Source organism: Zophobas morio, unplaced genomic scaffold (assembly GCF_036711695.1).
Source record: "Zophobas morio isolate AGI-343-1 ecotype UQ-CSIRO unplaced genomic scaffold, CSIRO_AGI_Zmor_V1 ptg000031l, whole genome shotgun sequence".
Taxonomy (NCBI): Eukaryota; Metazoa; Arthropoda; class Insecta; order Coleoptera; family Tenebrionidae; genus Zophobas; species Zophobas morio.
In genome coordinates, this window is record NW_026972136.1 from 3743261 (window position 1) to 3759448 (window position 16188).

The 16188-nt window shown below is 31.6% G+C and overlaps 1 protein-coding gene across 1 annotated transcript; it reads left to right on the top strand.

Annotated features, from left to right (window-relative positions):
• The first annotated feature begins 11321 nt into the window (after positions 1-11321).
• Positions 11322-12081, top strand: LOC135139569 (small ribosomal subunit protein eS6-like). Its single transcript, XM_064069865.1, has one exon. It carries the CDS (start codon positions 11347-11349, stop codon positions 12079-12081), a length of 735 nt encoding a protein of 244 aa, XP_063925935.1. The 5' UTR covers positions 11322-11346.
• The last annotated feature ends 4107 nt before the right edge of the window (positions 12082-16188 follow it).

Sequence of the window (16188 nt, forward strand, 5' to 3'; positions counted from 1 at the left end):
AAAAAATCAAAATTATAAAACAACATTTTGAAATTTAATTTTTAATCTGCTAACCAGAATGCTTTGAAATGTTGCAGATGTTTTAAGGCTATAAAGAGCATCATAAATCTTTAGTCAAAAAATATTTGCTTATCCCCTCCAAAAAATTGATGACGTCAGCTCAAAAGTTTGTGGAATAAATCATATCTAAAATGTATAAAATATGATGAGTCTGTACTTGTGATCTATCACTCCATTCATATTTTTTGGATTTGCATATACAGGGTGACTCAAAAAAATTAATGAATGCGTAAATATATTTTATTGATTTAATCAGGAACTACAAAACCGAATGCTCTGAAATCTTGCAGATGTTTTAAGGTTATAAAGAGCATAATAAATGTTTAGTCAAAATATATTTGCTTATCCCCTCCAAAAACTTGATGACGTCAGCTCGAAAATTTGTCGAATAAATCATATCTAAAATGCACAAAATATGATCAGTCTGTACTTGTGATCTATCACTCCATTCATATTTTTTGGATTTGCATATACAGGGTGATTCAAGAAAATAAATGAAAGCGTAAATTTATTTTACTGATTTACTCAGGAACTACAAAACCGAATGCTTCGAAATCTTGAAGATATTTTAAAATTATCATAAGCATGGTAAATGTTTGATCAAAATGTATTTGGTCGTCCCCCCTAAAAAATTTATGACGTCACCCCAAAATTTTGCTAAAAAAATGCCATCTTCAATGTGTAAAGTATGATGAGTCCATACTTGTGATTTATCACTGCATTAAAATTTTTAATATTTGCTTATACAGGGTGTCTGAAAAAAATTAATGACGGAGTGAATTGATTTTGCAAAACTGAATACTTAGAAATCTTGACGTTTTGAAGTTATTGTAAGCGTGGTAACTGTTTAATCAAAATGTATCTCTTTATCTACCCCAAAAAAAATTCATTACGTCTTCTCACAATTTTGCTGAATAAAGTATATGATCTGACTATACTTTTAAAATTTTTAATATTTGCTTATACAGGGTGTCTGAAAAAAATTAATGACGGAGTGAATTGATTTTGCAAAACTGAATACTTAGAAATCTTGACGTTTTGAAGTTATTGTAAGCATGGTAACTGTTTAATCAAAATGTATCTCTTCATCAACCCCAAAAAAAATTCATTACGTCTTCTCAGAATTTTGCTGAATAAAGTATATGATCTGACTATACTTGTAAAATTTTTGATATTTGCTTATACAGGGTGTCTGAAAAAAATTAATGACGGAGTGAATTGATTTTGCAAAACTGAATACTTAGAAATCTTGACGTTTTGAAGTTATTGTAAGCATGGTAACTGTTTAATCAAAATGTATCTCTTTATCAACCCCAAAAAAAATTCATTACGTCTTCTCACAATTTTACTGAATAAAGTATATGATCTGACTACACTTGTAACTAATCATTGCATTCAAATTTTTTAACTTGCTTATACAGGGTGACTCAAAAAAAGAAATGAATCAGTCACTTTATTTTAGTGAATAAATCAAGAATTGCTAAACTGAATATTTTGAAATCTTGCAGATGGTTAAAATTGATTGTGAGCATGGTAAATTGTTAATGAAAATATATCTGTTTATTCCCCCGAAAAAATTCATGACGTCATCTACAATTTTTGCCAAAAAGTTTAACTCAAAATGTGCAAAATATGATGAGTTTTAACATAAGCAACTGTGGCCTGTGGTTTAGTGGAGGTGGAGTGTGCAGTGCAATTAGAAGTTCCGGTAACAGATCCCGGCACTTCCAACTTTTTTCGCCCATCAAATCAAGAACAGCACTTCCGATTTTCGCAACAATAATGTTATAATACTTATTTATTTGTTATTGTGTGTTCGTGAATAAGCACCATAAATAGCAAATGTTGAAATTTTTTTTTGTGATCGGAAGAATATCTCTTAATCATTTCATATATTGTCAATACATGATTAACTTCGACTGTTAATGTTTATACATCGAGAGAAGCAGAGAAAAAGTACATATGCATTTGCTTCAGTTACGCCACTGACCGTGTCATTTCTTTATCGCACGTTGAGACATAGTTTATATAAACAAACTCCCAGCCATAGCAAAAAGCGGAAGTTGGTAACGACGAGGGGCGCGGGGGGAATCACTTGTTTGGGTGGCGAGACGAAACAGTTGCGATTGCGAAGTGCGAAGCCAATTCGAAAAAAACTGTTGAAGAATGAGTGTCATTGAGGATATATATCTCCAAATTTTAAAAATTGGACCAAGTTACAATAATTGTTGCCAGGTAAGTGCAGATATTTTGGATTTGCATATACGGGGTGATTCAAGAAAATAAATGAAAGCGTAAATTTATTTTACTGATTTACTCAGGAACTACAAAACCGAATGCTTCGAAATCTTGAAGATATTTTAAAATTATCATAAGCATGGTAAATTTTTGATCAAAACGTATTTGGTCGTCCCCCCCTAAAAAATTTATGACGTCACCACAAAATTTTGCTGAATAAATCCTATCTAAAATGTACAAAATATGGTGAGTCTCTTCTTGTAATTTGTCATTCCATTCAAATTTTTTCGATTTGCGTATACAGGGTGACTCAAAAAAATTAATGAATGCGTAAATTTATTTTATTGATTTAATCAGGAACTACAAAACCGAATGCTTTGAAATCTTGCAGATGTTTTAAGGTTATAAAGAGCATAATAAATTTTTAGTCAAAATATATTTGGTTATCTTCTACAAAAAACTGATGACGTCAGCTCAAAAGTTTGCCGAATAAATCGTATCTAAAATGTACAAAATATGATGAGTCTGTACTTGTGATTTATCATTCCATTCATATTTTTGGATTTGCATATGCAGGGTGACTCAAAAAAATTAATGAAGGCGTGAATTTATTTTATCGATTTAATCAGGAATTACAAAACCGAATGCTTTGAAATCTTGGGAATATTCTAAAGTTATTATAAGCATGGTAAACTTTTGTTCAAAATGTATTTGTTCATCCCTCCTAAAAAAATTGATGACGTCACCCTTAAATTTTGCTGAATAAATCCTATCTAAAATGCAAAAAATATGATGAGTTTGTACTTGTGATTTATCATTCCATTCATATTTTTTAGATTTTCTTAAGAGGTGGTTCAAAAAAATTAATGAAGTCAATTTATTTTATTGATTAAATTAAAGGCAGCACTCATTATTAGTATTACACCCCAACCAACCCAATTTGGTAGACAAAAAATTTGTTAAAGGAAAAACTCGGTTGAAACATAAGGGTAGCATGCTTATTTACATCGACTTTAACATTACAGACCTGCATTTGTTTTATGCGTTCACTTGGTTCCGCGAATGTGAAATAGACATGTTTATAATCAACCAATTGTGAATTTCACCGTCAAGAATTAAAATAAAACCCAATGTTTTATATAATAAGCGGAAGTCGAAGCAATAAAACCGATGGTCGTTTTGTTTACAGTTTCTCTGTTTGACTCTCAAGTATGCTGTTACGCCTGTCATCTTAAATTAAGAATGTTTATACATACACGATTTTCAGCTGCCTGGGATACGTATACGTGAGTAAATTGTTTCGTTATTTTATTGATTATTACAAATCAATATTCAAAACGACCCAATTCATTTTCCTGAAAATTTGAGAATATAATCATTTTATTCTTAGTATTACACTACATCTATCCCAAACTGATATACGTGTCCTTGCAAAAATGTTGATGACGTCATCGCAATTTTTTTTTAAATTCCCACTACAAAAATGTAATGAGAAAAAACACAATAGGCATGCAGTCGTCAAGTTTCCGACAGCGAGGGAAGTACTGTCTAAACTCTTTAGACGAATTTTTTTAAATATGTGATGTTTCGTTTTTGAAGAAGAAATCAAAATATCTTCAAAATCGAAAAATTTAAAAATCAAGAATTTTAAAAATCTGAAAAATCCAAAAAATCCGAAAATTACAATATCGAGATGAAAATGGTGAAAATGTAAGATTTAAAATTCGCAAAATTTTGAAAAATCGAGTAAGTAAAAAATTAAATAAACAGAAAGTCGAAAAATCTAAAAATTTAAAAATCGAAGTCTCGAAAAATCCCAAAATTGAAATTCCCAAAACTTAAACAGAGAAATCGTTTAATAAACAAATCGATTGAACAATTGAAAAATCGAAAAATTTAAATACATTAATCCCAAAACTGAAACGTCAAAAAATTGGAAACTCGAATAATCGAAAAGACGAATAATTGAAAAACTGAGAAATGGATGTGACTAAAAATCTAAAGGTGGGAAAATTCAAAATTGGAAAATTTTAACTTAAAAAAACCGATAAACCGAAAAAGTGAACAATCCAAACATGGAAAAACTGAAAAATTAATTCTGAAAAATTGAAAAATCGTAAATTTTAATTTTAATTTTAATTAAAATACATAAATATCGATTTTGATGCATATTTCCTTGCAAAAATGTACCATTTTTTCCAAGCTCTACGTTTTTTTTTGTGAAAAGATAGCTATGTATATTAAGACAGAAAAGGCAAAATATAAGCCCTGCCCACCCGCCCTATCTCAATTCTGATGATTTTTTTTATTCGTTAATTGTAAAATTCTTATTTTTCTATGAGAAATGACCATGTGAAGTATGTGATCGTGTTATACAAAGAATACTAAATGTATTAATTAAAAAAGAAAACCAAAAGAGAAGCCCCACCCATCCGTCTCGATCTCAATCGTGATGAATTTTTCATTCGTTGTCAGACCGAGGGGCGAAGCCTAATTGCAAAATCGATACTTTCCTACAAAAATTTACCGTTGTAAACATGTTTTACCTTTCTTGTTATAATACTAATAATAATAATATTAAAAAAAATGGTCGGTGGTTATTTCGACAGAATTTCCTTCGCACTTGAAGTAACTGCAACAAAACACAGCTTGCTTTTCGAAAAATTATAAAATTTGATTTTTCCAATTTAATCAACAAATGTATGTTCGTAACATAATGCGTTCGAATCATAGACAGCGGCGGAGTATGGGTGATTAAACTATGATACGTTAATGAATTCAGAAAAACAAGTTCTAAAATTCTAAAAAGTAAAGTGTCATAAAAAAAAGTTGGATGTCATAGACAAAAAAAAATATATATATATACATAGGTGATTATTTATTTAGCTTCTTACAATGTTACTGGTCCGGTCGAAATAACCATCGACCAATTTTTTATAATCACCTTCTAAAAAATTGTCATGGAGCATGGGTACATTTTTAATAAAGTTGCCAGTTTTTGGATCTACATTTTTTTAATAATGTACAAAATAATAGTTCGTGAAAATTCTGTCCTAAAGACAACGTTCTTCCCGTGACATTTAAATATTATAGAGAGCTGCTATTGAGAATATTATTGCTACACAAAAATACAATCAGAAAAAGATTAGGAACTTCCAGAACATATAAAATGTATGAAGTTCTATGGAACTTCTACGACGTCGTTTATTGGAGTTATGAATTCGTAAGGCACTTGTAAAGGTTATCACTCTGAAAGAGATTATGTTAATTTTTGATCGTTGACTAAAGTAGACTCCGCCAAAAAGTGAACGTTGTCAATTCTTTGGAAAGAACGAACAGAAAAGCAATCTGTCAACGGAAACTTCAACACCATTTATCAAAAAGATTGAATTCATTTTTTTTGTGTCTATTAATATTAATCAATTAAGTTAATTCAATAAAAATGTATAGTTCCGGATCTGAAATAGTGAATAGTGATGAATTCTGGTGGGTCTATCCGATTATTACTGAGGATTATAGCAGTAAAGAGTCAACAGGGTGGAAAAGCGGCTTACCACTTTACGACGTGCTTGGTTGCTTTGGCTATAAGGATTAACGTTCTATGAATAGAGCTGTAAATTATTAGTGCCATAATCTCAAGACGTTCATGGTCAAAAATCATTCGGCCAAGAATGAGAACTGCAATCACATAATTTCTTTAAGTAAAGTAGCTAACTTTAGCAAGCAAACACATTTTAATTAACGCTAATGTAGATAACGGTGCTTTTAATCCAACAAAATATCCCAACTAACTAATAAATACCCACAGTTTTTTGTAAAAGTCGCCTTCCCTATGTCAGCTTTCCCAAAACCCACTCAAATCATTAGAAATCCAATCCCAAATTTGGTTTATCGGCTTCGTCCTCCATCCACCAGAATAAACAAGAATCTCATCACATCTGTCGAAATTAAAAACAACGCACATTCCTGGACGGTACCGAAGCGGATTATTTCTCCAAATAATCGCCGCCCACTCCCTGTTAAATATCGAACAGTGCCGCCCCCCGAGATCAAGCAATTTCCGCCCGAATTTCGGCGACAAAGGCTGCTAATTACAAGAACATCCCTGTTGCAACTTTAAAAGAAAAGCAACTTTGTACCGCTGCGACAAGGGAACAAAAATAAATTATTTATCTGCAATTACCTTCTGGGCTTGTTCTTCGCGACCTTCCGCGTTCATAAACCCAATTAATTAAAGGTAAACAGTTTCAATGAATCATAGCCTGGGAAATGCGTAAGCGTGTGGATGTAGTAGGAGAAAAATTGCCATGAATATTGCAATGTGTTATCACTAGTTGCGATAATGACGAAGTTAGGAATTAACTGCGTTATCGCAAAGTTGCGTGTGGATGCGATGTAAATGTGGGGTATTTTTAATTTGGGAGTGTAATAAAAGGGGAAATGTGCTGTATTTGGACTAATTTTAGGTACAATTTTCGAAGTGTTTGGTTTCATTAATTAGGAGATAAATGGGCACCTTAATGGCGTCGTGGTTTTTGTGTCCGCACTTTTAAGTGATGAAGCGATAATTGACGCAATATCACGTAACTTTTGCCTGTCACGATGCTTTTATGTTTTGTTAATGTGTATCCTACTCTACTTTTAGGTGAAAATGGATTAATATTTTTCCAGATTACGGTTTGCAATATAAAAATGACGGTTAACTCCGTCTGATTTTTCGATTTTTCAATTTTTCGGAATTAATTTTTCAGTTTTTCGATATTTCGATTTTTCAATTTTTCCATTTAACGGTTTTCTTTCGATTAAAAAATCAAAAAAACAGGAAGTCGATAAATCTAAAAATTTAAAAATCCAAGTCTTGAAAAATCCCAAAATTTAAATTCCCAAAACTTAAACAGAGCAATCGGAAAATTAAAAAATCGATTGAACAATTGAAAAATCAAAAAATTTAAATACGTAAATCCCAAAACTGAAACGACAAAAAATTGGAAACTCGAATAGTCGAAAACGAATAATTGAAAAACTGAGAAATCGAGAAACCGAAACATCAAAAGCTCAACAAGTCGAGAAGGCGAAAAATCGAAAAATTGAGAGATGAAAGTGACTAAAAATCGAAAAGGGGAAAAATTCAATTCAAAATCAAAAATTTTAACTTAAAAAACCGATAAACCGAAAAAGAGAAAAATCCAAGCATCGAAAAACTGAAGGATTAATTCCGAAAAATTGAAAAAATCGAAACTACACAAAAGTGAAAAATCTAAAATTTAAAAATTCGAAAAATTGAAAATTTACAAAGTTGAGAAATCAAAACATCTACCAATCGAAAAATCAAAAAATTGAAAACTCGAAAAATGTATAATTCAAAAATCGCAAAATTTTAAAACATCGCATAAGTAAAAAATCAAAAAAAAAACAAAAAGGTGAAAAATCTAAATACCTACATATTGAAAAATCCCAAAACTGAAAAATCCGAAAACTTAAACATTGAAAATTTGAGAAATCGGGAAATCGGAAAGTCGAAAACTTAAACAATCCGTTAATCGAAAAATTGAAAAATTGAAAAATCGTAAATTTTAAATACATGAATCCCAAAAACGAAACGTTGAAAAATTGGAAATCGAAAACTCGGAAAGATGAATTACCGAAAAACTGAGAAATCGAGAAATCGAAATCGAAAAATTGAAAAATAGCGAAATCGAAACATCAAAAGATCGAGAAGTCGAAATAACTAAAAACCGAAAAACGAGAAAAATCAAAATTGAAAAATTTAAACTTAAAAAACCCGATAAACCAAAAAACTGAAAAATCGAAATATCGAAAAATTGAAAAATTAATTCCGAAAAATTGAAAAATCGAAAAATCTAACAACGAGAAGGCAAAAAATCGAAAGATTGAGAAATCGAAACTACAAAAGAGTGAAAAATCTAAAATTTTAAAATTCCAAAAATTGAAAATTTACAAAATTGAAAATTCAAAACATCAACGAATCGAAAATTCAAAAAATTGAAAACTCGAAAAATGTATGATTAAAAAAATCGCAAAATTTTAAAACATCGCAAAAGTAAAAAAATCACAAAAAAAACAAAAAGGTGAAAAATCTAAAAATTTAAAAATCGAAATACATATTGAAAAATCCCGAAACTGAAAAATCCGAAAACTTAAACATTGAAAATTTGAGAAATTGAGAAATCGGAAAGTCGAAAAATTAAACAATCCATTAATCGAAAAATTGAAAAATCGAAAAATCCAAGAATTTAGAAACGCCAAAATTGAAAAATTGAAAAATCGTAAATTTTAAATACATAAATCCAAAAACCGAAACGTTGAAAAATTGGAAAACAGAAAAATCGAAAAGATGAATTATTATCGAAAAACTGAGAAATCGAGCAAATTGAAAACGAAAAATTGAAAATTCCCAAGTCGAAACATCAAAAGATCGAGAAGTCGAAAAATCGAAAAATTGAGATATCGAAATAGATAAATATCGAAAAATGGGAAAATTCAAAATTGAATAATTTAAAGTTAAAAAACCCCATAAATCGAAAAATTGAAAAATAAAATGCAAAAATTAAAAATCGGAAAATCTAAAAATGAGAAGCCAAAAAAATCGAAACACTGAGAAATCGTAACAATAAAAAGTGAAAAACTTAAAATTTAAAAATTCAAAAAATTGAGAATTTACAAAATGGTGAAATCAAAACATCAACGAATTGAAAAATCAAAAAATTGAAAAATCGCAAAATTTTGGAAAATCGAATAAGTAAAAAATCAAAAAAAAACAGAAAGTCGAAAAATCTAAAAATTTAAAAATTGAAATTTAGTACATATTGGAAAATCCCAAAATTGAAAAATCCCAAAACTTAACATTGAAAATTTGCGAAATCGAAAAATTAAAAAAAAAACATTAATCGAAAAATTGAGAAATCGAAAAATCCAAAAATTTAGAAACGCCAAAATTGAAAAACTGAAAAATCGTAAATTTTAAATACATAAATCCCAAAACCGAAACGTTGAAAAATTGGAAAACCGAAAAGTCGAAAAGATGAATTATAATTCTCAAAAAATTTGGCAAATATATTTTGACGAACTAATTCGAAAAATATAACGTGTTCGTAGCCCCGGACCCAGATTTTCGGAAAATTCGTTTTGAAAATGAATTTTGCTAAAAATCTCAAAATTTCTATTCTCTAGTTTATCGATTTTGGAAAAAAAATTGAAATTTTGGAAGAAATGAAGCCGAAACTAACTTCTACGAGTCGAAATATACAAAAAAAAATGACTAGATAATTTTCGAAGAATGCTCGGATAAATGGTCGAGAAATTCATATTGAGCAATTGAGATTCTTGAAAAGTTGACTAAAAATCTTTAAAAAATTCTTGGAAATACGTTTTAACTAGGCTTTGAAAAATTTAATGTGTTCATGATCCCGAATCAAGATTTTCCAAAAATTTGATTTGAAAATAAAATTTTTTAAAATCCTCATTTTCCACTTTATCGATTCTGGAAATAATAAATTTTCGAAGAAATCGAGACGAAAATAATTTCTTCAAGTCGTAGTATACAAGACAATGTCTTTAGGTAATTTTCAGTGGGTGCTCGGAAATTGATAAAAAAATTCGTATGAATTGAAAAATTAGTATATTTGAAAAGTCGAAATCTACAAAAAAATTTTTGAACAATGCTCGATAAATAGTCGAAAAATTCATACTGAAAAATTGAGATTTTTGAAAAGTTGACTAGAAATCCTTCTAGGTCCCGGGCCAAGATTTTGAAAAAATTTGGTTTGGAAATGAATTTTTTTCAGGATCTCGAAAATCCTTATTTCCCATTTTGTCAACTCTGGAAAAGTTGTTGAAATTTTGGAAGAAATAAACCCGAAAATAACTTCTGCAGGTCGAAATTTACAAAAAAAAAGAAAAATTCATATTGAACAATGAGATGTTTGAAAAGTTGACTAAAAATTCTGGGAAATTAAAGAAGAATTAAAGGAGAAGGAACATCTTAAATATTTGAAGAAAAATGAGAAAATAAAGGGGGGGGGGTGGGCGGGGCTAGTGCTTGGCAAGATAAAGCTGATTTTGCCAAATGATATACCCTCTACCCTTCATATTTTTAGAGAGTATGTCATTTGCCAATATTAGTCTTATCTTAGCAGGTACTAGCCCGCCCACCCACCCTCGCTTCTCTTAGAGGGTAACTCATTTGCCAAAATCAGGCTTATTTTGGCAAGTACTAGCCCCACCCACCCACTTTTTATTTTCTTAGAGGGTACGTTATGTCGCAATATTAGCCTTACCTTGCCAGGAACTAGCCCCGCCCACCCACCCTTTATTTTCTGTTTCTACCCTCCAAGAAAATGACTGGTAGAGGCTATATCATTATTACTGCATATTGTTAGTAGCCTTATAAATCAATGTGTTTGCTTTATTTATAGCTTCATTTTAAATTACTTGATTGGATCATTCGGGAAAAAAATCATTGAGACACTTTTTCGGCCAAAATGCCCATTTATAGTTTATGTAAAAATATGTTACAGGTAATAAAAGAAAAAAATATTTAACGCTTGAAATGTGTTGCTGAATTAATATGTGCACCTTTTTGTGAGAAGCTACATTTTCATGGAAGACTGACCCTTACGTTCCGTCCTGCAGGGAGTTTAGTTTCGTTATTTTCGTGTGCTGTTTAAATACCTGTGAAGTTTCGTCCCAAATGGAAAACTTACCAGAAAAAACCTCTTTATATTCAACAGCAATTCCGTTTAAAGGATCAAAAATGGTTAACCGCTGTCTACTGTATGTACTTGTCCGTTTAATTTGGTGACAGTTTTATTGGACAAAGTGAAAACACTATAAGAACAATATGTCTCTTGAACTTTGACCAGACTCTCTAAAAAACATATATTTTTCCACTGAAAAGAACCGATTTGCACACAAAATGCAACTTCATTTCTGCCAAAATTCCTAATTCTACAAAAATTAAAAACAGCAGGCTTGTCGAATTAACCATGACAACCCCAAAATCAACAAAAACCCAGTTCTCCCTCAACAATGAAGCTCAACATCTCTTATCCCGCCACTGGCTGCCAGAAGCTCATCGAAGTGACCGACGAGCCCAAACTGCGCATCTTCTACGAGAAGCGCCTCAGCCAGGAGATCGACGCTTCGCCCCTCGGCGACGAGTGGAAGGGCTACATCCTGCGCATCACCGGCGGCAACGACCGAGAAGGCTTCCCCATGAAGCAAGGCGTCCTCACGTCCACCCGCGTCCGGCTGCTGCTCTCCGCCAGCTCGCGTTGCTTCCGGCCGCGTCGCGACGGCCAGCGCCGCCGGAAGTCGGTGCGGGGGTGCATCGTGGACGCCAACCTGAGCGTGCTGTCGCTGGTGGTAGTGCGCAAGGGCGACAACGACATCCCCGGCCTGACGGACACGTCGGTGCTGCGGCGCCTGGGGCCCAAGCGGGCCTCGAGGATCAGGAAGTTGTTCAATTTGAGCAAGGAGGACGACGTGAGGCAGTACGTGGTAAAGCGGCCGCTGCCGCTGAAGGAGGGCAAGAGGGCGAGGTTCAAGGCACCGAAAATCCAGAGGCTGATCACGCCGACGAGTCTGCAGAGGAAGAGGAGACGGCTGGCGCTGAAGAAGAAGAGGTGTCTGGAGAAGAAGGTGCAGGTGGAGGCGTTCGCGAAGGTGGTGGCGCAGAGAAAGAAAGAGTTTAAGGCGAGGAAGGCGGAGTTGAAGAGGAGGAGGTCGGTGAATTTGCTGGGGGGGAAGAAGGGGCATAAGTGAGGGTGGGGTTGGTTCTAAGTGTAAGATGTATATGAGAGTTTGAAATAAAGGTTTGTGGTTTCTTTGTTTAAGAGAAAAGACGCTGTTTTAATTGACGGTTTTTGAAAAGTCGTGTCTTTAAAAAAAAAGCATAATTACTATAAATCCATTAAATACAACCAATCATTTTGCCTTTTTATTGTTATATAGGTAGTTTTTTACTTCCCGAGCGTAAGCAAAGGAAGTATTGTAATCGAGTCCGTCGGCCGACTCTCTACTTTTACGTTTTCTCGATCTTTCATGACCCCTAGAAGACGAAGAAATAGGTCTCCCATTTCCGTCTGTCTGTCCGTCTGTCCGTCTGTCCGTCCGTCTGTCCGTCCGTCTGTCCGTCCGTCTGTCCGTCTGCCGTCCCGGATTTTTATTAGACAGATAATCTCCGAAAGTACTCGACCGATTGTTGTGAAATTTTGTACTTTTATTAAGAATATCATGTAGATGGTAAAACGCTAACCAAAATTTGTCTAATCATCCCCACCACTAATGCGATGACGTCACTTCAAAATTGTACATAGTAAATGGGTTTTCAATTGTATAAAATAACATAGTCCTACACATGTAGTTTACAACTCTGAATCGACTTTTCACCCGAAACGTCCAGATTTTTGGAAAAAAAATCAAAATTATAAAACAACATTTTGAAATTTAATTTTTAATCTGCTAACCAGAATGCTTTGAAATGTTGCAGATGTTTTAAGGCTATAAAGAGCATCATAAATCTTTAGTCAAAAAATATTTGCTTATCCCCTCCAAAAACTTGATGACGTCAGCTCAAAAGTTTGTGGATTAAATCATATCTAAAATGTACAAAATATGATGAGTCTGTACTTGTGATCTATCACTCCATTCATATTTTTTGGATTTGCATATACAGGGTGACTCAAAAAAATTAATGAATGCGTAAATATATTTTATTGATTTAATCAGGAACTACAAAACGGAATGCTCTGACATCTTGCAGATGTTTTAAGGTTATAAAGAGCATAATAAATGTTTAGTCAAAATATATTTGCTTATCCCCTCCAAAAACTTGATGACGTCAGCTCGAAAATTTGCCGAATAAATCATATCTAAAATGTACAAAATATGATCAGTCTGTACTTGTGATCTATCACTCCATTCATATTTTTTGGATTTGCATATACAGGGTGATTCAAGAAAATAAATGAAAGCGTAAATTTATTTTACTGATTTACTCAGGAACTACAAAACCGAATGCTTCGAAATCTTGAAGATATTTTAAAATTATCATAAGCATGGTAAATTTTTGATCAAAACGTCTCCCCTAAAAAATTTATGATGTCACCACAAAATTTTGCTGAAAAAATCCTATCTAAAATGTACAAAATATGGTGAGTCTCTTCTTGTGATTTATCATTCCATTAAAATTTTTTCGATTTGCATATACAGAGTGACTCAAAAAAATTAATGAATGCGTAAATTTATTTTATTGATTTAATCAGGAACTACAAAACCGAATGCTTTGAAATCTTGCAGATGTTTTAAGGTTATAAAGAGCATAATAAATTTTTAGTCAAAATATATTTGGTTATCTTCTACACAAAACTGATGACGTCAGCTCAAAAGTTTGCCGAATAAATCGTATCTAAAATGTACAAAATATGATGAGTCTGTACTTGTGATTTATCATTCCATTCATATTTTTGGATTTGCATATGCAGGGTGACTCAAAAAAATTAATGAAGGCGTGAATTTATTTTATCGATTTAATCAGGAATTACAAAACCGAATGCTTTGAAATCTTGGGAATATTTTAAAGTTATTATAAGCATGGTAAACTTTTGTTCAAAATGTATTTGTTCATCCGTCCTAAAAAAATTGATGACGTCACCCTTAAATTTTGCTGAATAAATCCTATCTAAAATGCAAAAAATATGATGAGTTTGTACTTGTGATTTATCATTCCATTCATATTTTTTAGATTTTCTTAAGAGGTGGTTCAAAAAAATTAATGAAGTCAATTTATTTTATTGATTAAATTAAAGGCAACACTTATTATTAGTATTACACCCCAACCAACGCAATTTGGTGGACGCAAAATTTGTTAAAGGCAAAACTCGGTTGAAACATAAGGGTAGCACGCTTATTTACATCGACTTTAACATTACAGACCTGCATTTGTTTTATGCGCTCACTTGGTTCCGCGAATGTGAAATAGACATGTTTATAATCAACCAATTGTGAATTTCACCGTCAAGAATTAAAATAAAACCCAATGTTTTATATAATAAGCGGAAGTCGAAGCAATAAAACCGATGGTCGTTTTGTTTACAGTTTCTCTGTTTGACTCTCACGTATGCTGTTACGCTTGTCATCTTAAATTAAGAATGTTTATACATAAACGATTTTCAGTTGCCGTATACGTGAGTAAATTGTTTCGTTATTTTATTGATTATAAAAAATCAATATTCAAAACGACCCAATTCATTTTCCCGAAAATTTGAGAATATAATAATTTTATTCTTAGTATTACACTACATCTATCCCAACTGATATACGTGTCCTTGCAAAAATGTTGATGACGTCATCGCAATTTTTTTTAAATTCCCACTACAAAAATGTAATGAGAAAAAAAACACAATAGGCATGCAGTCGTCAAGTTTCCGACAGCGAGGGAAGTACTGTCTAAACTCTTTAGACCAATTTTTATTTGACTGGATAACTTCATTTTCAAACGGTAAAAAACATGAAACAAGAATCTGGAATTATGTTCAATTCTTTTACTTTTTTGTTCAGTCTTAATACTCCTCCGCCTTCTTTCTTCGGCTTATCATAATTTCCATTCTGGTAGAATAAAATGGACAAAGACTAAAGTTACCTTGCCTGATTACAGAAATTGGTTATACAGTACCTTCTTCACGTAGAAACTGTGTTGTAGTATCACACAATAAAATATATTCTTTCCTTAAGGAAAAAGTTACTTTTCTTAAGATAAAAGTGAATTAATGAAGTTTAAACAAGTGACCGCCACATTCGTAAAATCCATTATTTTTTCACAAAAATGAATATTTAAATTTATCATGGGTAGATTTTAAATGGGAAGTGGTGTGTTTTATCAACCTGCCTTAGTGAGAAATCCAATAAACTGACGAATATTGACTTTTAAACACTTTGACTTTTAAATGTTTACATTTTTCGATTTTAGTTTTTTAATTTAGTTAGTTTTTTAATTTTTCGAAATGTTGATGTTTTGATTGCTCGATTTTTTAAATTTTCAATTTTTCGAATTTTTAAATTTTAGATTTTTCACTTTTTTGTTGTTTCGATTTCTCAATCTTTCGATTTTTGCCTTCTCGTTTTTAGACTATTTGATTTTTCAATTTTTCGGAATAAATTTTTCAGTTTTTCGATATTTCGATTTTTCAATTTTCGATTTAACAGTTTTCTTTCCATTTTCCGCATTTTCGTTTTTTGATTTTATGGTTTTTCAATTTTTCGAATTTTTCACTTTGTCGGTTTATAGTTTTCTTAAGTTAAAATTTTTCAATTTTGAATTTTTAGTCACTTCCATTTCTTAATTTTTCTATTTTTCGACTTCTCGTCTTCTTGATCATTTGATGTCTCGATTTCGCGATTTTTCAATTTTTCCATCTCGATTTCTCGGGTTTTCAATAATTTATCTTTTCGATTTTTCGCTGTATGTATGTATTTGAAATTTATGATTTTTCAATTTTTAAATTTTTGGCGCTTCTAAATTTTTGGAATTTTCGATTTCTCAATTTTTCGATTAATGATTTTTTTAATTTTTCGACTCTTCGATTTTTCGTCTTTCCCATTGCCCGATTTTTTCGAACTTCCTACCTTTGAGTATTGGGATTTTTCAATTTTGGGATTTTTCAATACTTCGATTTTTAAATTTTTAGATTTTCCACCTTTCTGTTTTTTTTTATTTTTTACTTATTCGATTTTTCAAAATTTTGCGATTTTTTAAATCATACATTTTTTGCGTTTTCAATTTTTTGATTTTTCGATTCGTTGATGTTTTGAATTCACGATTTTGTAAATTTTCAATTTTTCGAATTTTTAAATTTTAGGTTTTTCACTTTT

What these genes read in the sequence shown, in the direction of transcription:
- LOC135139569 (XM_064069865.1), top strand. Translation starts at nt 11,347, where the DNA reads ATGAAGCTCAACATCTCTTATCCCGCCACTGGCTGCCAGAAGCTCATC.